The 23,722-nt window shown below is 35.2% G+C and overlaps 1 protein-coding gene across 11 annotated transcripts in view; it reads left to right on the top strand.

Moving 5' to 3' along the window:
• Nucleotides 1-23,240, top strand: part of LOC127875386 (ninein-like protein) — a 101,974-nt gene extending 78,734 nt beyond the window's left edge. For 10 of the 11 annotated variants that reach the window (XM_052420428.1, XM_052420432.1, XM_052420429.1 and 7 more), the window contains 12 exons: nt 2,436-2,589; nt 3,664-3,854; nt 7,931-8,125; nt 11,678-11,833; nt 12,202-12,315; nt 12,878-12,973; nt 13,524-13,637; nt 18,437-18,550; nt 19,455-19,523; nt 20,038-20,242; nt 21,430-21,551; nt 22,140-23,240. In XM_052420428.1, coding sequence (XP_052276388.1) covers nt 2,436-2,589; nt 3,664-3,854; nt 7,931-8,125; nt 11,678-11,833; nt 12,202-12,315; nt 12,878-12,973; nt 13,524-13,637; nt 18,437-18,550; nt 19,455-19,523; nt 20,038-20,242; nt 21,430-21,551; nt 22,140-22,328 — 1,719 coding nt within the window. In that variant the 3' untranslated portion in view covers nt 22,329-23,240. The remainder of the gene's footprint in view (nt 1-2,435; nt 2,590-3,663; nt 3,855-7,930; nt 8,126-11,677; nt 11,834-12,201; nt 12,316-12,877; nt 12,974-13,523; nt 13,638-18,436; nt 18,551-19,454; nt 19,524-20,037; nt 20,243-21,429; nt 21,552-22,139) is intronic. The other variant, XM_052420436.1, reaches the window with a different exon arrangement.
• Nucleotides 23,241-23,722: the final 482 nt, after the last annotated feature.

Genomic DNA, 23,722 nt, shown 5'->3' with positions numbered 1-23,722 from the left:
ACATCTTTACAAAAAATATATGATGGAGGGTGGAATTTTCTTTATACCATCATTCTATTTTTAGCTTACCTGAGCACAACATGCTCATGGTGAGCTTTTGTGATCGCCTTTTGTCCGTCATCCGTTGTCCGTTGTGCGACGTCAACATTTGCCTTGTTAACTCTGTAGAGGCCACATTTATTGTCCAATCTTCATGAAATTTGGTCAGAAGATTGGTATCAATGATATCTTGGATGAGTTTGAAAATAATTATGTTTGCTTGAAAAACATGGCTTCCAAGGGGTGGGACATTTTTCCTTATATGGCTATAGTAAAATCTTGTTATCACTCTATAGAGCCCACAGTTACTGTCCGATCTTCATGAAACTTGGTCAGAAGATTTGTCCAAAAAATATCTTGTTATCTCAGTTGAGCGACTTTGGGCTTGTCAGGCCCTCTTGTTATATTTAAGTTAGAATCTCTTAGTTGCATATACCAAAGAATACATGTTACTTCATTTATAATGAGCGATGACTTTAAATATGTAGGAAATAATTGTCTGTAAACAACAGCTTTTGCTTTTAAAACAATTTGACCGTATTTTTATTTGAAACTTGCAAACAACTGGCTCTGCAAATGAAAATAAAGCCAAAGGATCCATTGAAAGCAACAGTTACACTTTTTTTGTCATGATACAATATTTCATCATTCTCTGTTATTAAAAATGACTTGTGCAACTCTGCTTCATATTGAAATATGACTGGCTAGACCATTAAATAATTTTTTGTTTATTTCAATGCACAGAAATAAAATCTTTTTACAAGAGGATTTAGAACCACCAATGTTTGCCTGATTTAATGAGTATTATATTTTCTTCATTTTTGTAGTCATTAGTATGGTGTTTTGAAAAAAATCTATAGTGGTCCATGTCACATGCACTTTTCATCTCTGCTGCAACAGGGCACTGTGTCACGTAATTCAATTAAACAAGGATGCTAACACATTGACAAAGTTTGCATTGATATTTATTTTGCTTCTTAAATTTTTAAAACAAATACTCTCCAAAGTCCAGTAATATAAAGATACAAGCGAAACCATTAACGGGCTTCGCCCTTGATAACTAGAAATTGTGATACTACATCCCTGCTTGTGTAGTGTGAACTGGCCTCCTCCTCATTATACAATAAGTGACAGTTTATATCCATTAAGTACTAGTCGCTAGTATGTAATATTTAAGGAAAGATGTGTAACTTATACAGGAAAAGTTCAGATATTTACCCAAGGAGTGTAACTAATAAATTACAATTTGGCCTATCTGCTTGACAGTACATGGATTAAACTAAGGCAAGTTCATTGATAAATGACATATAGGCCTGAGACTTGTCTTTTCAATGTAACTATGAGGAAAATTATATGGATAAATAATTAATAGATTGAGCATACAACCACACCATTAAACGATTGTTTTTATAAACATTAAAGGCCAAAAAATGAAATTGTAATTTTTGTAAATAACTGATTTTCTAATGTTCAATAGGTAATGTTCAAATAATTGTTATGTTACAACTGTAAATGGTCAAACTTCTGATGTTCAAAGTTGACCTAAAATATGACTGGTTCTAAGCATAGCCCTATAATATCTATTTTCCATGTAAAATGGGAGGTTACACTGCACTTTGAGTTTGTCCCTTTCTGTGCTAGCAATCGAAATCGAAGCTGTCCTTTTATAATTTATGCAGCATCGCCTTAGAAACCTAAATATTATTGTTGTGCCTTATGTGCTACTTTGAATCAATAATGCAAGTGTTATAAATGGATGGGTCATTTATGTTCTGATACCTTTTTCGTCATTATAACAGAAATATTTTGTATTTCAAATTTGATATTGTCAAAGAAAGTTGGTTTTTAACAGAGCCTGTTTGATTAAAATATTTGTGTGTACAGTATTTACACAATCTTTTTAATGAACACTGTTGGAAATGTGAGACCTTGATGAATGTTCGTAAAGTGTCGTCCCAGATTATCATATGCAGCTCGCATAGTCTAATCAGGGAAGACAATACACTGTTATTGTTGTTTGTGTGTGTGTAAAGTAAGTATCTTCTTTGTGACAATCCAGCTAAGGTGGAAAGTATTATCCCTGATTAGCCTGTGCAGCAGACTGCAGTGGCTAATCTGAGTCAAAACTTAACCCTTTGCATGCTGGGAAATTTTTCGTCTGCTAAAATGTCTTCTGCTGAATTTCTAAAATTAGCATTTTCTTCGTGTTTTTTTTTCAAAGAATACTATCAGAATAGCAAACAGTTTGGATCCTGATGAGATGCCACGTTCTGTGGGGTCTCATCTGGATCCAAACTGTTTGCAAAGGCCTTCAAAGTTTGGTTTCAGCACTGAAAGTGTTAACGCACATGCCTTTATCTACATCTCGAGCCTAAAATGCTTATTGTTTCGTCCAGGATGTGGACAGATTGCCTGATACGCTGCAGGCAAGGCTCACCAGCCTGGTGGAGAGGGATGTTACAGAGGCCCTCAGTAAGGAGAAGACCCGCATACAGAAGGAGGTGGAAACACGGCTGAACACTGAATTTGAAACACGCAACTCTGAACTAAGTAAGAGAATTTGTCAATTTGTTTATTTTCATGTTAGAAGTAAGGAAATCTTCTAAGGAGATTTATTGGATTTTTTAAAAATTCCAATCCGTTTAAGTAGAATCTTAAATAAATGGTTTTAAAATAATGACATTCCGTTATTTTTTTAATGTTTAAACTTTGATCTTCCAAAAGGTTTATTTGGGCAGCATTAAGCCATGAATGTGTTTTCCCCCTCTTCTATTCATCATTAAATACTCATTGTTAAATAATCACACTAGGAACAAAAAATAATATTGCTGTGAAGACTGAGAGTCACTCACTAAACTTGTGGCCCTAGCTAAAATTTCAAAGTAATACATGCAGGTCAAAGTTCGCATATAGGCATAATACGTCATGTCTTATGGTAACATCATCATTTTTCAGGAAATTGTAAAGTAACTTGCCACACATCACAGTGGGGTGATAGTGTTTCCACTTGTGCCCTTAGCTTAAAGGTCAAGACATGGACATAAACTGCTGTCTGTGTCCAAGCATCAACACCATGGTGCAGTGAATATTGTACCTGCCTTGAAATTGAGTGGTAGCCGGTTTGATCCCCTTTGTTGATGCTTCCTTGAGATCTCTCGAAAGACACTAAGTATTGGTTCTACCCTGAACATGAACTCAAGAGCTTTTGAATAAACCTTAGGCTTTCAATGCAATCCATCTAAAATAAAAAGCTTTACACTAAACCTCAGGGCCCTGTCTTTCCAAAGAGGGGACAGCAAATGCATGTTAGTAAGAACATGTTAGGTCACAAAATGTAGACATTTATTATCGATATGATCATTAACTGAAGGACCCTAAAAGTAAGCTCTCTTAACTGAAGCACCATTTACTTTAGCACCGTTGCCTAAATCACCCTTGGCCTCAGGTACCCTTAACTAAAGCAATCTTAATTAAAGCATCAATAAAGCACCCTTCACTTAAGTATCCTTTACTAAAGTATTCTTTACTAAAACGTTCTTAACTAAAGCTCATGTGAAATTACATAATAAATGAAAGCATCTTGTCATGATGTATGGCGCTTAGCAACAATACTTCACCCCACAGGTCATGTTCTGGAGCGTGAGAAGGAGGAGCTACAGGAGCATTATGAGGCAGAGATAGGGGCCCTGCGTGGGGAGCTGGAGCGCCTCAAGGGGTCCCTGGTGGTGGAGAGGGAGGCCCTGCAGAGGGGGCACCAGCAGCAAGTTGAGACACTCGAGGGGCAGCTGGCCCAGCAGATCAGGGAGGAACTGGAGGTAAGGGGAGCGGGATTAATCACTGACATATGGAAACTTCTATGATTGTTTTTTATGACCCTAAAATTTGGTTACCATTGGATGTCTCATTTCTCTCTAATGATATGTCTTTAATTTAAGTTGTGTTCCTTTTTGATCTCAACTTGTGCATTTGTTTTTGCTCCTTTCAGCTGATATCTTTCCTTTCAATAATTTTACATAAGAGCCTGCTTGTGGGAAAATGGGGCTTAATGCATGCGTTAAATGTTGTCCCAGATTAGCCTTTTGAAGGTTGGTGTAGATAGGAAGATAATAACTATATGAGATACATATCATATGTCTTTATACTACATGATCAAGTTGTAAACTTGTGCTTGAAATCAATGGATACTTGCGCATGTTTAGTTGTCAAAGTGGAGGAACCTTATAAGAAAGGGACAGTCACTGCTACGACAGAATAAAGAGGTATAACTGAGTTGTTGTCCCTGATATTGCCTGCAAAACTCTTTAAGTTGATGGTTGCTTTCCTTTACATTCACATTTTTTCACGTATGTAAAGCCGTTCTATGGAATTCAATGCTTAGATCACACTTCACGTTTATAAAAATCTAACATATCAAAGTGAAAGATCACACAGTTGTTTTCCTCGTTAATATAAGCACTTTTGAATGTTGAACCTGTTAATGGGATTGTCTGCATTGAATAAAAAAAACACCTGTTTTTATGCCCACTGTAGGGTGGCATATACATGTACCAGTCGCACTGTCCGTCCGTCTGTCTGTCCGGCATTCCGTTTTCCGGAGGTTTTTTATGCAACGTTTTCAGATATTGAGCTGATTTTTGGTATGTGAGTCTTCCTACATAATCTACAGATGAAGTGTGAGTTTTGTTTTGTTTCATTGATTCTTTTGGCCAAGTTATGGGCCTTGAACAAGTTTCTCTAAGATAGCTGCCGTGCTGCTTCAAAGCGCAATAGGGGGGCATTGTGTTTCACAAACACAGGTCTTGTTCAATATTTCTTTGACTTCCATAAAAAAATATGTATATTTTGTCTACAAAAAGAAAATTAAAAATTGTTTAAAAACATTGTGATCTAGTATCCTTTCATTTGTGTCTGTTTCCCTTATAATATAGAAAATTTAAATATAAGGTATATAGATAGGTTACAACTCATGAAACTTACATATGGTCATCAAACTTCATCTATAGATACTGTGTACCAAGACCCAACCACCCCCTTGGGATTGCATATAGGATAGGTTGGGTCAAGTTCATTTTCAAGGTCATTGTAACTAAAGATAGCAAAATGGTTTCAACTGTATTTCTCAATAAAACGTTTAGTTTTTGTACTGAAACATTGTAAGTAAATACCCAGTATCCAGAATTAGCTTTGGATATCGTGTAGTGTGGGTGGGCCCAAGGTCAAGGTCATGCTGAGTAAATATAAAAATAGTGTTGCTGCTGAATAATTCAAGAATAAATTTAGTTTTTGTTAACCCCGAGTGCTTTGCATTGACCGTTCCAAGGCGGTGAATCCAGCTGTATTCTGCTATGTGTGTTTGTTGTTTCGTATTGTGCCGTACTGTTGGTCACTTAACATAGATAAAGGACCACAACTTGTGTATAATAAGAATGCAATACTGCTGGAGCAGCTGAAATTGTACTTCTTTATATGTAATTAAATGTGAGCCACGCCATGAAAAAAATGGATCTAATTATGCAAAAAGTATCAAGCATAGCTCTAGACCAGCCTTTGCATCGGCAAAGTCAGGTTAGGGGCCACCCTGTCTGCTATAAATGCACGCAAGGTTGTGTGGTCGTGTTGTCGGACAGGGTAGCTCCTGGCACTTTAACCAAGCCATGGTTATCATAGAAGCATATAATGTACATAAGTATATGTAGAAAGCTGCATTTCTCAAACTTCAAAACTGAAAATATGTCATTACCATGTAGTGAAAATGTTTTAGACATTTTGTTTATGTTTTCATGCCCAATGATCCACATTTTCTGTGTTTATGTGCCCTTGAACATAGCCATATTTTTCAGAAGCATAAACTTTTCTTAGTTTGTAATTTGCTGCAATGCCTGAGGCAAAGGAATGCAGGCAACAAGTCACTTTTGTCTGCATAAGTATTAACATTGTATATTTTTTGTACATTAACGTAAAATGAAAACAGTATTAAGTAAAATTATCAATTTTTGATAGCTCATATTAATAATATACCATAACTACACTGTAACTCCAATATAGCGCGGTCAATGGAGTCCAAGCCGTGAAACAGCGTTATAACGGATCCGCGTTATAAGTTTTGAGCTCATTTACTGCAGGGCGCTATAAAAAAAAAACAGGTATAGAATAGCCTATAATACACGTCATGTATATTGCCATGCTGTGTTGACGCAAATACATGCATATAAACCGAATCGTATCGATAACAGTATACATACCGCTTTTCGAATGTGCACATTTATCCGATAATCCAATAAATTTGCAACATCACTTAAAAAATAATAATCTTGAACAATAATGACGATATATGTTTTAGAAATTTGTAAACATAACCATACACATATATGCCATTTTCAGAAGTGTTAAGAGTACAGTGCATTTTGGGGCAGAGCTTTCATTGGAAGATGTACAAAAAATTGTTTTATTGCATCATACGCATGCAAAAAACGTGTTTCCCCGGGACTTTCTGAGACCGCCCGAAAATGAAAGTGAAACTCTGTTAACAATTACCGGTGCACTGCATTCGCATGTAAATAAATTGTTTGCATTATTTAATTTCTTATACACAAACTGAAATATTAAATGACATAATACTAGAATGATAATGAAATGACAGAAAAAGTTGTCTTATACAGTGGGCAGTATATTTCACAGCCGCTCATTTAATATAGTCAAACTGCATCCATAATTTATCAAAGTAGGAATGTTTCAATCGTTTTGAATTACTTTAATTGTAAAACTATCCCGCTTGCACTTAACTTATACAAATTATCGCACTGAACTGCTGTGATGTGGAATACATGTAATAAACACTGACACACAAGTTTTTCACACCTTTATTGACATTACACAACAGATTAACACCAATTAGCTGTCGATGTTATAACCTCGAGGCGATTTTAACAGTTCAACGGACGGTTGAATAAAGCAATCAACATGTGATTGCCGCCATCTTTGAATTGTCTGAAATTACACAAAGTTGCATAATACGGATTTGAATCAGAAATCAAATGGAAGGTTGGAGAAAAAATGGGATCCAAGCACCCCCCGCGTTATATTGGATTCAGCGTTATAACGGAGCGCGTTATATTGGAGTTACAGTGTAGTTTTTATACAGTATCAACATATCTGACCAACCCACGTGTCCCATACAATTGTTATTTGAAATAATGTATGATTCTTACCCACATGTTAAGAGTTATTTGAAGCAATACTGTAAATCTGTAATGTGAACCTAAGAACAAGATAAATGCGGGAAAGTTCTGTCCCTGATTAGCCTGTGCAGATTGCACATGCTAATCAGGGATGACAGTTTACAGACTTTTCGAAGTTATCACATTGTTACAGAGCAAGTTTACAGACTTTCAAAGTTATCACATTGTAACATAGTGAGTTTACATACTTTCAAAGTTATCACATTGTTACAGAGCAAGTTTACAGACTTTCAAAGTTATCACGTTGTTACATAGTGAGTTTACAGACTTTCAAAGTTATCACATTGTTACAAAGCAAGTTTACAGACTTTCAAAGTTATCAGGTTGTTACAGAGCGAGTTTACAGACTTTCAAAGTTATCAGGTTGTTACAAAGCGAGTTTACAGACTTTCAAAAGTATCAGGTTGTTACAAAGCGAGTGTACAGACTTTTAAAGATATCAGGTTGTTACAGAGCGAGTTAATAGACTTTCAAAGTTATAGGGTTGTTACAGAGCGAGTTTACAGACTTTCAAAGTTATCACGTTGTTACAGAGCGAGTTTACAGACTTTCAAAGTTATCTGGTTGTTACAGGGCGAGTTTACAGACTTTCAAAGTTATCACGTTGTTACAGAGCGAGATTACAGACTTTCAAAGTTATCACATTGTTACAGAGCGAGTTTGCTGACCAGTTGGAGGAGCTGCGTGTGGTGTGGGACGAGGAGAAGGCCGGGTTCCAGTCCCAGACTGACCTGCTGCAGCGAGAGATAGGGGAGCTCCAGGATGAGCTCGAGTCTGCAAACCAGTCCAAGAGGAGACTGGACGAGGCAAAGAAGGCCAACAGTAGACTGCAGAAAGAGAAGAGACAGGTATCCATGGGGTTGAGGAGCTGATAGAAGGAATTTTTACTGTTTATCACTTAGATACGCATTTTAACGTGTTTGTAGCCAATAAGAAAATCAAATCAAAGTAAATACCTTTTTTACTTGATTCGAGTTTTAAAGGCTTAATTTCCAAACCTAAGATAATAGGGAGCAGCAAACCGCATTAAACCTGAACAGACTGCAAGTTGCTCGGAGGCAGTTCTGCTTTCATGCTGGTTGCATATTGCCATTTCACTTTGCTTCTGATTGGAAAATAATTTAGAGACGTAGGGTTGTGAGTATTAAATGTTTTTTAATCACCCTTTATTTTAATAGTATTTTTTATACCCTCAGGGATGGCATATATGGAAGGCACTTTGTCAGATTTTTGGTTGGTCAATTAGCAATAGTTTTGGGAATTCTAACACATTTTCAAGGGATTTAATTGAAATTAAAAATATTTACAGTTGAAAAACATGGCCGCCAGGGGGCAGGGCATTTGTCCTTTTATGGCTATAGTAAAAACCTTGTTAACACTCTCGAGGCCACATTTATTTTCCGATCTTCATGAAACTTGGTCAGAAGATTCATCCCAATAATATCTTGGACGAGTTCAAAAATGATGCCGGTGGGTTGAAAAACATGGCTGCTAGGGGGCGGGGCATTTTTCCTTATATGGCTATAGTAAAACCTTGTTAACACTCTAGAGGCCACATTTATTTTCCGATCTGCATGAAACTTGGTCGGAAGATTTGTCCCAATGATTTCTTAAATGAGTTTGAAAATTTTAACCTTTGCTTGAAAAACATGACTGCCAATGGGCAGGGCATTTTTCCTAATATAGCTATATATGGCTATAGTTAAATCTTGTTAACACTCTAGAGGCCACATTTATAGTCCGATCTTCATGAAACTCAGCCAGAAGATTCATCCCAATTATATCTTGGAAGAGTTCAAAAATGATGCCGGTTGGTCGAAAAACATGGCCACCACGGGGGCGGGGCATTTTTCCTTATATGGCTATAGTAAAACCTTGTTAACACTCAAGAGGTTACATTTATTTTCCGATCATCATGAAACTTGGTCAGAAGATTTGTCCCAATGATATCTTGGATGAGTTCCAAAATGGTTTTGGTTGCTTTAAAAACATGGCCACCAGGGGCGGGGCATTTTTCCTTATAGGGCTATATATGGCTATAGTAAAACCTTGTTAACACTCGATAGAGGCCACATTTATTGTCCAATCTTCATGAAATTTGGTCAGAAAATTGGTCTCAATGATTTCTTGGATGAGTTCGAAAATAAGTATGTTAGCTTGAAAAACATGGCTTTCAAGGGGCGGGGCATTTTTCCTTATATGGCTATATTAAAATCTTGTTAACACTCTAGAGGCCATTCCGGATAATATCTTGGACGAGTTCAAAAATTATGCCAATTGGTTGAAAAACATGGCTGCCAGGGGGCGGGGCATTTTTCCTTATATGGCTATAGTAAAACCTTGTTAACACTCTAGAGGCCACATTTATTTTCCGATCTTCTTAAAACTTGGTCAGAAGATTTGTCCCAATAATATCTTGTTATCTCAAGTGAGCGACTTTGGGCCTTTCAGGCCCTCTTGTTTAATAACATTTTTAAAGTCATATTATAATGAAGCGTTACTCGAGACACCGACACAATGAACGCAATTCACAACAAAGTCTTCTATTATGTTGTTTTATATTTAATTCAGTCTATCTCGTATGATAATATTAATAATAATAATGTGATGTTATTGAGTTTTACATAAAGTTTTCCAATTTATACAATTTCAAAGATCAGGTTATGAACTTGGCGAAAAGTCTAAATGTTTTGATGAAAGCTATCCATCAAGTCTAGCTGAATCTGCCTAATACAAAATCTGACTCTCTTTTTATACTAAAAGTCGTAACATTTTGTTATGAAATGGGTCAACTTTGTTTGTTTTTTTTACTTTATTGGATTTTGTTTATTAAATCTAGTACAGTAGATTCCACTTAATTGAATATCGGGTAATCAAATAATTCGGTTAATTGAATAGAAATTGAAAACGCCAAACCATTTGCATCTCTTCCCGTTGTAAAAACTCCACATATTCTGATAGGAAACATGGCTTATTCCGGTTAATTGAATAACCAATTTTCTATTGCAAACTATAATCCACACTATAATCCAGCAAAGAATGTCATAAATCTCCAAGGATACGCATCTTATCGACGATTTTGACAGACACGCTCAATTGACTGCCTTTGTTTTCATTTCACACCATGCATGTATGCAGTGTCTGTCAAGCGTCACGTGACTAACATGTATAGTACGTGAGCAAGTATAATGCAAACACTGGAGTCTCCGGTGTGCAGTCAGGTGCGAACTTTCGAATGCAAACTGTCGAGTAACACACTTCAAGTTACAGTTTGTTGTCGCTTAGAAACAATTTAAGAGTGTGTTGCTGATTAAAAACAAACTGTTGACGTGTCTTGCTCGACAGTTTGCAAATAGGTGATGGAATGTTACACTATATTCTCAGTTGTGTATAAAAACCTACACAACTGCGTCACAGTAAATCATATCTAAACATGATGTCAAACAATCGAAAACGCGCACATTTGTCAAAACATCACAGTCTTAACACTGCTGATCATGTTTTAACAATAACCAAAATAAAATCCAGTATTGACCAGATTTTCCGGTAAGTCAGTACACAGTACATTATCTGTTTCAATACTAAACTACCTGAAAGAGCGTAACATCAAAGATACAGCATTCTCCTCCCTACAAAGTTTTCCTTCAACAGTGTATATACACCCACGCTTATTTTCGCGCGCTTTTTACCAGAACAATACATGAGCAATAAATGTTGCTAGCGTAAGCGTTGGGTAAGCAATAAAATGAATATGGGAAAAATTATTACACGCACCGTATGGCGTGACATTGTACATTGCCGCATAGTTTTTGCTAGCTTTTTGTTTGGGGCAAAGGAAATACATGTGGACGTTTTATTAAAAGCTAGAAAGTGTGTTTTGGATTACAAAATTTGTGTTCTCATTTGGGAATTCAACAAAACATTTATATTATATTTATAATGGATTCAATATTTAATTCCAATATTAACTTACGTGTGGAAATGATGTTTTGATTATGCATGAAAAGCACAATTTCCAGGAGTATTACACCCGGTTAGTGATAACATTTATAAATACTGATTCCGTATAATTGAATACTCCGGATAATTGAATATTCGGACATGACAAATGGGCTATTCAATTAAGCGAAATCTACTGTACTCTGACAGATGTTATGTATGATCTTTGAGATTCCGACAATGGGGTTCATTTTCATTATGCAAAACTTACATTTGAAGTCTGTTATACAACAATGTTTTTCATTTGAACTATTTGTCGCAGATGTTGACCCATTTGAATCCATGTATTATGTTACAAAAATTGATAAGTCACACTTAATGTAAATGGTTAAAGTGTTAATTCAATGACTGGCTTGATACTACTATATAATGATCATATACAACCTATTTTCTGTCTGCAGTCTGAGAAGTCCCAGCATGAGTTACGTGCCACCATGGAGGAGACTTGTGCAGCACTGGAGGGCCGAATAGCAGAGCTGAAGGCAGAGAAGGAAGGGGCAGTAACTGCAGTCAGAGCCCAGTTCATGGAGTCCTCAAAACAGAGTGGGAGGGACAAGGTGCGATACTGGCTGAGTTGATGAGTGGTGGTTGTGATGTATTCAATATTTAACTTTTTTATTTATTTATAAAGCTCCATATCGAAAAGTCGTTTGTTTAATGTGACAATTTGTTTTAAGCTCATTTTGTTTGCAATCATTATTTTATTCACTTGAATTATCAAATGATTCTTCTTTAATTGTTACCATCTTGTATATCAATAATAACAGATTGTTTCTTTACAAACAACTTATTTTTGATTATTTGAAAAGTGGGGAAAAAGAAGATAGATCTAACAATTCTAATATCATTAAAAAATGAACACATCAGTCATGTTTTTAATTGTGATGGGCTTTTGACTATCATTTTAATATACTTAATGTTCCAGGCAGGGTATGATGCACTGGTGATGGAGAAGGAAACCCTGGAGAAGAAGGTTGCCTCCCTTTCCCAGGAGCTCTCTCAAAACCAGAGTGCACCTGCCACTGACAGAGAGTTACAGGTAGGTGCATACACTTACTTACTAATAATACAGTCTGTAAGTCCCTTGGCCATTGGGAAAAGAAGAAAAAATGTAACACATTTAGGTCAAATAACAGTGAGTCCTTGTTGAAATTTGGGCTTGTATTTGTTTTTTTGGGATCTATGTAGTGACACAAAAAATGGTAAAATATAATTTGTGTATTAAATCTCCTATTAAAAAGGTAAATAATGATGACATTGAATGTTATCTGGTAGTCTACCTTTTTCTATTGTGTGTTTAATACTTGTTTTACTAATAAGTATTGTTTCAGTATTTGTTATTGTAATATGGCCATATTGAGAAAAAGGAATGATCAATAAAGAATTTCTTTTATTTTCTCGGCACATTTAACGAGTAAAAGAACAAATAGTTTATTTTGCCAATTTTGCAACATTTTTCCCAATAAGTTTGTAATGAGAAAAACAAGCTATTTATGGACACCTAAACTCGTTTAAAAGTGGAGGAAATCATTAAAGTCTGCTAGATGGTTTTTCTTCAAATGTCAGACATCTTGTGTTTCAACTGAATTGATTTCTTCCAGAAACAACTAGAGCTCTTGCATCAGGAAAATCAGGAACTTCGTTCTAGAGTTTCTGATGGCTCTAAAAATAACAATTTAGTTCCAGAACATGCACAGGTAGGCGTAATCATTTCTTGGTATTCTCACAAGGTTACCAGTTTTCACAATAATCAAACTAACACATTTAAAATAGACACCATTTTTTTTTTTTCATGTAATATCCACCTAAATTTTTTACATTATAATACGTCTATTGTGAACATACATTTTCATTTCTAATGTAAGGATTCAATAATATGGAACATAATTTGCTTGTCATTTGTGAAAACATTTATACTTTTTTACTATTCTAATTTCAATCCCAAATGTTTGTTTAATTATTTTCTCAATTTTAATAGCAGAAAGAAATTATTGATTTATTATGGAACTTGATATCTTTATTGCACGTTCAACTTGATATCTTTATTGCATGTTCAACTTGATATCTTTATTGCACGTTCAACTTGATATCTTTATTGCACGTTCAACTTGATATCTTTATTGCACGTTCACATATTGTTCCGTTTGTTATAGCAATCATGTTCACATGCATGTACCCATCAAATGTCACACACTTCTATTCACTACCTGTTTCCTCTTTTCACCCCCACCCCTCCCTTGTTCACAGCGTGCCATCAACGAATTAACCCGGGAGAAATCCGAGGTGGAAGAGAAACTGTTTGACCTTGAGACTAGGTACCATGAGGTAGAGGACATGGCCAAGAAATATACACACCTACAGGTCTGTTGATAATAATGGGACCTGTTTATGTAGCTCCTTGTGAGAATTTTAATTTGAAAATAAACTTTACTGTGTTATATGCGATGTTAAAATAGGAAAATATTTATTGTTGTGTCCAGATTTTTAAGCTTTACCAACGATAGTTAACATTGACATTTACATGAATGGACTAGAGAAATTCATAGATTTTTGTAAGAAGTTTATAAAATACTGAAAAAGTGTGAGTTAAGAGTCCGGCAACTATGTCAAACTATTGCTGCAAGTAGTACAATAATGAAAAGTAAATAATGCTTATGAATAAGCTAATATAGCATTGATGTTCTTTGAAAATGGCCTTAGACATTTTTGTTCATATTCCAGAATACATAAATACATGTTATCCAGGAAAAAAGTCATTTTTTGTAATCAGTATATGCATGGGTTATGAGTTGATCATAAATACATGTATGTTATGAAATACTTGCCAATTTACATGTTTTATAATGAGATTAATACTTTTGTATTCTACTAAGTGTAAAATACATAATATTTTCATAAGGTTCTCGTTTCAACTAGTGTTGGACTAAACTATGTCCAGTTTTGGCAGTAACATTTTTTTTCAACAATTATTGTCCTGGATTTTCTCACATGCCCATAAATTTGCTTGTTGATTGGATATCATATCCAGTATTTTAGATGTATTTTTGCAGCAAATGTGTCATGAAGCCACCATGCTAATTTAATCAAGAACATTTTATCGACAAACTTGACTTTTGTGGGGTTTTTAAGAACATCAACAATATAAATAATTACAAACTATTTTCACATTCTTGGGAAAGGAAAACATGGTTTAGAGGTGTTGATAATTTTGTTGTGTCTTTCTTTGGGTACTGTTGGCCATTCATTCTGATGAAATTTAATAGGAGATCATGAACAAGTGGCCAATTAATTTAATTCACAGCATGAATAGCATGTCATGCTTTATGATTTTGTACTTTCATTTACCAGTTTTTAAGAATGTGTTATACCGTAATTACTCTATGTTTTCGGACACTCCAAGTTTTCGGACACCCCCTTTTTTAGCAAAAATAATTAATTTTCGTGTTTCTTTATTTTCGGACACACGAGTTTTCGTCCGTTATTTATGTCTGTAAGTTTTTTGACAGTATATTTTACAGCGCTATTTTACCAAATTTCGAACCTGTTTTCAATATCTAATGACACTTCGATCATGGGGTTTTACAACCAGATTCACATCATAAAACATTGCGGGTGCATGCCTGAGGGCAATGGACCATTACATTTGCGTTATTGGGCAAATAACCTTGTAAACTGGTATTAAACAATGGTTTTGCCCGATAGCATAAGCGTTATGACAATTACCAGGGGTAGTGCCAATTAACAGTTCAATTATCTACCGCAATGGTACTACCCCTTCGCAGTAAAATAACTGTGACAAATACTAAATGTTCCAAATTGTGATGCACCCTATTACAAGTTTTACGAACAATGGAAGGTGTTACACAACAACTATCGGAAATGAACAAACAAAGAATTCATAGTTTGCTTTTTTATTGCGTTAATTATAGGTTTATACAAGCGTGTATCGGTACATCACATGCTCATTTTTGAACTCGTTGGTCAAAGTACAACCTTGAAGTAACTTTCTGTCAAATAAATTAAGCATTTACAATTATTTAAAATGCAGTGCAAACATGTATAACTGTAATTTATACTATACGGCATGGTATTTTACAAGCGCGTGCTATTACCGGTAGTCGTTGATACAATTGACGCTATTTTCGGACACTTCCATTTTCGACTCTAAGTTTTCGGACACCTGTATTTTGTTTATATTTTTCGTATCTAAGTTTTCGGACACGAAAAAAAATTATTATTTTTAAGTGTCTGAAAACATAGAGTTATTACGGTAATAACATTGGTTAAAAAAGCCTTGTGGATTAATATAAGAAATTTTATGCTCAACAAGTAAAGTTTAAGAGAAATTTTAATTACTTTAGCGAACATTCAAATGTAATTGCAGCTATGAATAAATATGTTTTACCATAATTTCTTTTTTGTTTGGAAAAAAAATAGAAAGAGAAAATGTATAAGCTCATGGATTTTAAACGCCTGTTTTTTCAAAACAGGACGTATTATAGTTTCACCCTTGGCGGGCGGGCGCGTCCACAGCAGTGTCCGCTCTCTTATTCAAATAGTTTTCATCAGATCTTCAATAAACTTGGTCAGAAGTTGTAGCTAGACAATATCTAGGTCAAGTTCAAATATGGGTCATGCCGGGTCAAAAACTAGGTCACGGGGTCAGTTAGTGGATTTCAAGAATTAAGCATGGTGTCCGCTCTCTAATTGAAGTAGTTTTCATCTGATCTTCACCAAATTTTGTCAGAAGTTGTGTCTAGATGAAATCTAGGTCAAGTTTAAATATGGGTCATGCCGGGTCAAAAACAAGGTCATGAAGTCACTTAGTGCATTTCAAGCATATAGCATGGTGTCTGCTCTCTAATTGAAGTAGTTCTCATCCGATCTTCACTAAATTTGGTCTGAAGTTGTGCCTAGATGATATCTAGGTCACGATCAAATATGGGTCATGCTGTGTCAAAAACTAGGTCACGAGCTGACTTAGTGCATTTTAAGCATTTAGCATGGTGTCAGCTCTCTAATTGAAGACCAAATTTGGTCAGAAGTTGTGTCTAGATGATATCTAGGTCAAGTTCAATTATGGGTCTTGCTGGATCAAAAACTAGGTCACGAGCTGACTAAATGCATTTCAAGCATTTAGCATGGTGTCCGCTCTCTAATTGAAGTAGTTTTCATCCGATCTTCACCAAATTTGGTCAGAAGTTGTGTCTAGATGATATCTAGGTAAAGTCAAAATATGGATCATGCCGGGCCAAAAACTAGGTCACAAGGTCACTTAGTGCTTTCAAGCATTTAGCATGGTGTCCTCTCTCTAATTGAAGTAGTTTTCATCCGATCTTCACCAAATTTGGTCAGAAGTTTAAATGATATCTAGGTCAAGTTGGAATATGGGTCATGCCGGGTCAAAAACTAGGTCACGGAGTCACTTAGTGCATTTCAAGGATTTAGCATGGTGTCACTCAAATGGTAAAGTTATGTGTTGCTTAATTTACAAAAATATATAATTTTGCCACTCAAATGGTAAAGTTATCAAATTATCCAAAACCTTCAAACGGGCATATCTTGTGACAGTTTGGCACTCTTGTTATTTATGCAACTGTATTTTAAAATGTCATCCAAACATTGTACCAACCGGATTCTTGTGTTAGTTTGACTATGGCCAGATGAAGATTGGCCAGTCAGTGGTAGAGGAAACCCTGCAAGAGACCCAGGAAAAACTGGCTGACCTCGAGGTCAAATTGAACCAATCAGAACGCGAGCTGAAAGATGCAGTCCGATACAAAGACAAATATAAACTGCTACAGGTCTTTACTCACTGCACATGCAGTTTTCAGGCTGTGGGATTTGAAATCTGATTCTTTTCAGTTTATTTACACTGCTTGTCCTTCACTGTTACAGGTCTTTCATTATTGACGAGGCAGTTACAATTCTATGTTTCTCATAGTTTCCTTTGCAGTTAAGTGGTTAGTGGGGCTGAAGTGTTACTGTTCCTGTTTAGTGTCTTTTAGGTTGTTTTTTTGGGTGAGTGAAGGGGGGATGTGAATAAAAATGTTCAGTTTCTTTTCATGTTAGAAGACTTTTGGATTTGATGTTTTATGTACAGTTTTTATGCCCCCTTTCGTAGAAAAGGGGGTATATAGTTTAAGCACTGTCCGTCAGTCTGTCAGTCTGTCACACTTTTCATGTCCGCTCTTTAATTCAAATAGTTTTCATTCGATCTTTACGAAACTTGGTCAGTTGTATCTAGACAATATCTTGGTCAAGTTTGAATATGGGTCATGCCAGGTTAAAAACTATGTCACAGGGTCGAAAAAACAAATCCAAAGGAAGTAATAAGCTTTAAATGGACATAATTATCTGACCTGCCAAATTATATATTTGTGTTAAATAAATCAAAGCGGCGCAGTAGGCGGCATTGTGTTTCTGACAAACACATCGTGGTAAAAGGTCATGGTCATCCTTCAAGATCTAAGGTCAAAAATACAAATCCAAGGGAGGTAATAAGCTTTAAAGGGAGATAATTATTCAATATTGAACATAGCAACTAAGTTTTAAACTAAAAGGGAGATGATTAATATACCTGCCAAATGATAAACAGAAATTTTATTTCAAAGCGGCGCAGTAGGGGGCATTGTGTTTCTGACGAGCACATCTCTTGTTAGCTATTGAGTTTTAGGTGAAGACAGTTTATTCAGTAGTTTTGTTGAATTTTAGGGGTTAAAGGATCTTATGGAGTTTGTGGGTGTCGGGCTAGTGGAGATTTATTTCAAGTCCAGCACGTTGTAAATTTTGCAGTTGCAGGTTGTTGAACTTGGTGGTTTAAACTTTCTTGCCCAGTTTCCTGTTAGTTGTGTGTCATGATCAAATCACTCACCTGCATTAACTGAGTTTATTTTTGAAAATTTTCTAATCAAACTCTTTACTATGCATTATGCACATAAATCCATTTAATAACTACTAGACTATATCAATGTCTTATAGGATTGAATCAGAAGTATTCATTCTAAACTAAGGTATATACATTCTAAAAACCGTCTGTTTCATGTCTGCGTTTGCAAATTATGGTAAATTGTGATGTATCACTCAGAGAAAGATCACTTAAGGCAGGTTCACACCTTTTACACTTGTTTTATGTTACATCCTTTTATTTCTGTGCACAGAAGAAGTATGAGGATGTGAGTCGAGAGCGTGACAAGGTGTCTCACCTGGCCAAGACCCTCAAGGAGCAGCTCAACCAGTCCACGTCTGCCCAGCGGGAGGAGCACCAAGATAAGGTACACCAGCTGACCCTTAGTAACCAGCGGGCCCTTAGCTACACTAGAAGGCATTTGGTCACCTACCTGTTTTAGTTGGCCCAGCAACGATCTTGGCTCGGCTAACTAAAACAGGTATGTGACTTATTCAATTTCATTGCATAAGCCAAAACTTGTTTGGGAATAGGATTTGAAATTATTTAGATGCCATTCTGCCCCTTCCTTTGATTTGAGAAGAGCTATTGTCAGTTAGTTGCAGAAGTATGCATGCATAATACTTATAAACCAGCTAACCCTGGAAAAAAAGATTAATTAACCAGCATAATTTCACTGAAATACTTATCAATATGGCAAAGTTACAAATAACCAAACAAATAAACATAAATTCTTCTTCTATACTGTCCAAAGGTGGTTACTAAAGTTGTATTCATTTGTTGTTGTATTTGTCATAAATTAAGTAATTTTTTGTGTTTTTTTCTAGTGTTTACTTAAAGGATCTTGTAGTGATAAAATGATCTCCTGCTGATGCAAATCCCAACATTTCTAACTACACAATACTTCATTTAGAATGAGTTTTTTGTGATTGAAAAACCTAGTTGTCAGTGTATCTAGAAACCTGTAAATCATTGTTCTTGGGTCTGAATCAATTTCTCTTAAGTCTAAGAACGGGTTGGTGGATAAGCCGCCATGAAATCAATCTGAGTACCATTACTGGAGACCTTTTCTAACGACTTGAATTTTTGAATTTCAATTCAGCTTATAACAAATCGTAACAAGCTTGCTTGCAATAGGGTTATTAAATTGATAATTTAGATCTTATTATAGTGTCTAAATGTTTTGGGAGACCCTCTGAGAAAAAAAAATCAACAATATAAATAGTATGTATGAGTTTCTTTCCATTTGCATTTTCTGTTTGTATTTTTAGGGTCAGTTGGCATCAGTGCTGGAGGAGAAAAAACAGTTAGAGTCACAGCTTCAGAAAATTAGTGACAAGGTTTGTATAAGTTGTGTACAGCAAAACTTGCCTTTAATAAAATACTTTTTCCACAAAAAATGGGCGTCATATTTCTGATCCTGTTTTTAATGTGTCACCAGCCTTTAAATTCAAGGTTTTTCATTTATATTATATTTATTATAGATTATATCAGTTAAATGAAATGTTAAGAAATACATTTGAAAACAGTATGTGTACTTTGAAATAAGTTTGAAGATAAAGTTGTTTTTGTAATAAAATGGCATTGGTATCTCTGTTATGCTCAGATCTTGTGCAATAATATAAAAAAAAACTGAGTAAAAAAAAAACAAACAAGTGAAATCCCCATCCCAGTAGGAAACAAAAGGTCAAATTGCCCCCATTCCCCCAAAAAGAATGTAAAATGCCCCCTTACCCAATTCTCTAGCTAAAAAAACAACAATAAAGATGATCCCTTCTCAGGTTAAAAAAGTTTTAAAACACACAAGTAAAACAACTACTTGGAGTAGCCCCAATACCTGTTCACCTATTCCAGTTGCTAGAGGCAACGACCAACTTCTCCATCAGCCAATCACAGCACATCCGTGAGCTGCAGCAGTGGAAGGAGCAGTGTAGCAACATGGTTGACCTTCAGAAGTTCACACGGCTACAGATAGACCTCGTGGACAACCAGCGCTCACTGCGCGACCTACAGGAGCTCCTGAAAAACAAGGAGGAGAACTCAACCAGTGTCTTCAAAGGTGATACAAGAATGGGTTATTTTGTGTTTAAAGATGCTGTCAGAATGGATTATTTTGGTTCAAATGTGCTGTATAAGTGGTTTGTTTTGTGCTCAAGGTGGTCTAATAATCGTTTTTTGTGTTCAAATGTGCTCTAAGATTGGTTAATTTTGTGTTCAAATGTGCCATTAGAATGGGGGTTTTTCCTTTACAAATGGGCTGTAGGAGTGGTTTCTTTTGTGTTCAAAGGTGATATAAGAATTGCTGATTTTAAGTTCAAAGTTGCTTTAAGAATGGGATATTTTGTGGTCAAAGTTTCTGTAAGAATGGGTTATTTTGTGTTACAAGGTGCTGAAAGAATGGATTATTTTGTGTTCAAATGTGATATATAAAAATTTGTTATTTTGTATTCAATGGTGCTTTAAGAATGAGTAATTTTGTGTTCAATGTGATATAAGAATTGGCTATTTTGTATTCAAAGGTGACATAAGAATTGGTTATTTTGTGTTCAAGGGTTCTTTAAGAATGTGCTATTTTTGTGTTTAAACGTGCTGTAAGAATGGGTTATTTTGTGTTCAAAATTAAAATGTGATTAAGATCTGATTATCTTGTGCTGTACGAATAGGTTATTTGTTTTATTTTGTTAAATAAGTGCCTCAACAGATTGAAAATTGTTTTAAGAACAAATGTTAAATTTGCTTGCAATTTGTTCTCAAAAACTGGTAAAAATTACATTATTTTATTAATAGCAAAACAATATTGTTGATAAAGATGTGTATTTGAAATGGTTGTGTAATTCATTAATATAGGTTGATCGGATTTTGATTTTCAAATTGGAACACGATTTAAGTGTAACATGTTTCGTCATGAAACGCTTTAAAAACTATCATTCCAGTGCCTCGTTCAACTGATTTCACTTCCTGAAGTGTGACTATTTAAAATTAAAAATTCATCATTTCATATTGGTCTGTTGTAATCATATATATGGTTATGGTTTCTGACTTGCAACAGGGTGGTCCATAGTTTGAAAAATTTAAGGAATTGTCCTGAAAATCTTAACAAAGATGCAAACACAAGCTGTTCTCAGAAAACAGTCTCAAGGAAATCTTTATTGCTTTCAATACCATCCATCAAAAGTACATAGGTTTTATCTAATATTCTTGATACTACCTGACAACATGAGTTCAAGCCTGATTTACTCCTTTTAGAGGAGAGTGAGAAGCATTCTAGTGCTGTGAAGTCCCTGGAGACCCAGAAGGACTCCCTGCAGAGGAAGCTGTCAACCCTGCAGCAGATACTAGACAGCCAGATAGACAGGTTCAAACAGCAGGTATATATGAGCTTTGTTCTGGGATATCTGGGCTTAATGCATGTGCTTAAGTGTCGTCCCAGATTAGCCTGTTCAGATTGCATCAGTGAGGACACTTTCTGCCTGGACCGGATGACACTTTTAGCTTTTATGGAATTTTTCGTCTGAAAGAAGTTCTTCTAAACGAAAATCCAGTTTATCTGTTTATATCTCAATATTTGTTGCACACTCACTATAAATCAGATTTGAACAAATAACTTTTTCTCTCATCCATATTTGTGTTACAAACTACTTCACTTTTTATGCCCCCAGATCGAATGATCAGGGTATATTGTTTTTGGCCTGTCTGTCTGTCATTGTATGTGTGTGTCTGTCTGTCCCAAAACTTTAACCTTGGTCATAACTTTTGCAATGTTGACGATAGCAACTTGATATTTGGCATGCATGTGTATCTCATGGAGCTGAACATTTTGAGTGGTGAAAGGTCAAGGTCATCCTTCAAGGTCAAAGGTCATTTTTTTCTAAAATAGCTGTCCTGCGGCTTCAAAGCGCAGTAGGGGGAAACAAACACAGCACTTGTTTAACAACGCTCCTCTTTCTCTCTAACAGTATGAGGCAAGTGAGAAGCGTAATGCGCTGGTGGTGGACCTGTACAAGGAGAACGCGGACCTCATGGACTCGCTGTACCGCATTGAGGAGCAGAAAAAGGATGCAGTGTCACGGTGTTACCGTCTTGAGGACCAGTGCAACCACCTCAAGAAGATGTTAAAGAGATTAGCCATTGTTGCTGTTACGTAATATTGAGGTCTAGGTCATAAGATGTAAAGACTGTCTAATATGCACCATCAAATTACCTAGCACTATAGATGTGAAAAAGCATCTACCATCTCTTGTACACTGGCTAACGAAGGATTGATGCAAAATGGATGAAGATGTTTGTTGTTTGTTTATAATTTGGGATAAAATTTTAATAGAAGTTTTGATGAAAAAAAAATCAGTTGTTACGTCGATTGAGCAAAGATAATTTTTTAGTGATGAAATATTATAAATACATTGCAACAATCATTTTGCAAAAAGTTAAATGTATGAATGTTATAAAATTTGCGTCCAGCATCCTAAGGCTGTTTCAGCCTAAAAAATGTGTTCAAAATGACTTGTTTAGTATTGTTGTAATTGAGACAATGTTCAACTTTAGAAGAGTTTTAATGCAAAAGAAGAAGAATGGACTTGGACTTAATGTCTCGATATTTGTGTTCATTGGAAGGGTGTATTGTGATATTATTAGTTAGCGTTCTTGCCATTTACTATGTATAGTGCTGTATTGTAATCTTTCATCACCTTGGTCTGATTGTATAAAAACAAATCCAAGTAGATTATGCAATTGCGTTCTTAATACATGTTATTTATAATTATATAATGTAATATATTATGGACGAGTTAGGTTTGTACTTATTTTACTGGTTTTGAAGATGTTAAAAAGCTTTCATGCATTTACAGGCATTATGCTGCATAATTATTGTGTATGTTAGTCAATCTTAAATATTATATTTATATATTAATATTATAATATTAATAACTTATTATTATAAATAATATTATTGACTAAGTTTTATTATTATGGATCAAGAATTGCACTTGTGCTGTGATGTTTTTAATTTTTGTGATATTTTCATGCAATCTTAATTTGTCAAATTAAAAAGTATACAACTGCACTGATTATGTAATTACTTAAATGAAATATGAAAACCACAGGCTTGTTTATATTAGATACGGAATGAGTGGTTAACATATATATATATCTCACTCGACTATTGTATTCTTCTAATGAATTCTTACGAAAATTTCCCGCCAGTAGGCTCGAATGATTAATCAGAATTTTCATATTTGTGAAAATACAAAAACTGCGCGAAATAGAAAACGTGCAATCTACTAAAGGCTGACTCATTTATATGAACAGGCAATTGAACTGACGATCTATTTTGTGTAGTGTTGCAAAAACACAATTCTCATTCTGCATTTTTAGTTGTTCGCTTTCAAGCCAGTTTTTTTTAACTACAATAAACCTGGGATCGTATTCCAGAAGCATTATAAGTCAAATTTTATTCTTATCCTTAAATTGGGAAATTTTCATTTCAAATTGAAATAGATGGGCATCAAAATATACATTTAAATAACATCATTATGCCAATGTT

This window comes from Dreissena polymorpha, chromosome 3 (assembly GCF_020536995.1).
Source record: "Dreissena polymorpha isolate Duluth1 chromosome 3, UMN_Dpol_1.0, whole genome shotgun sequence".
NCBI classification, from domain to species: domain Eukaryota; kingdom Metazoa; phylum Mollusca; class Bivalvia; order Myida; family Dreissenidae; genus Dreissena; species Dreissena polymorpha.
The sequence above is the reverse complement of the archived record's forward strand: the minus strand, read 5'-3'. Positions and strand labels throughout refer to the sequence as shown.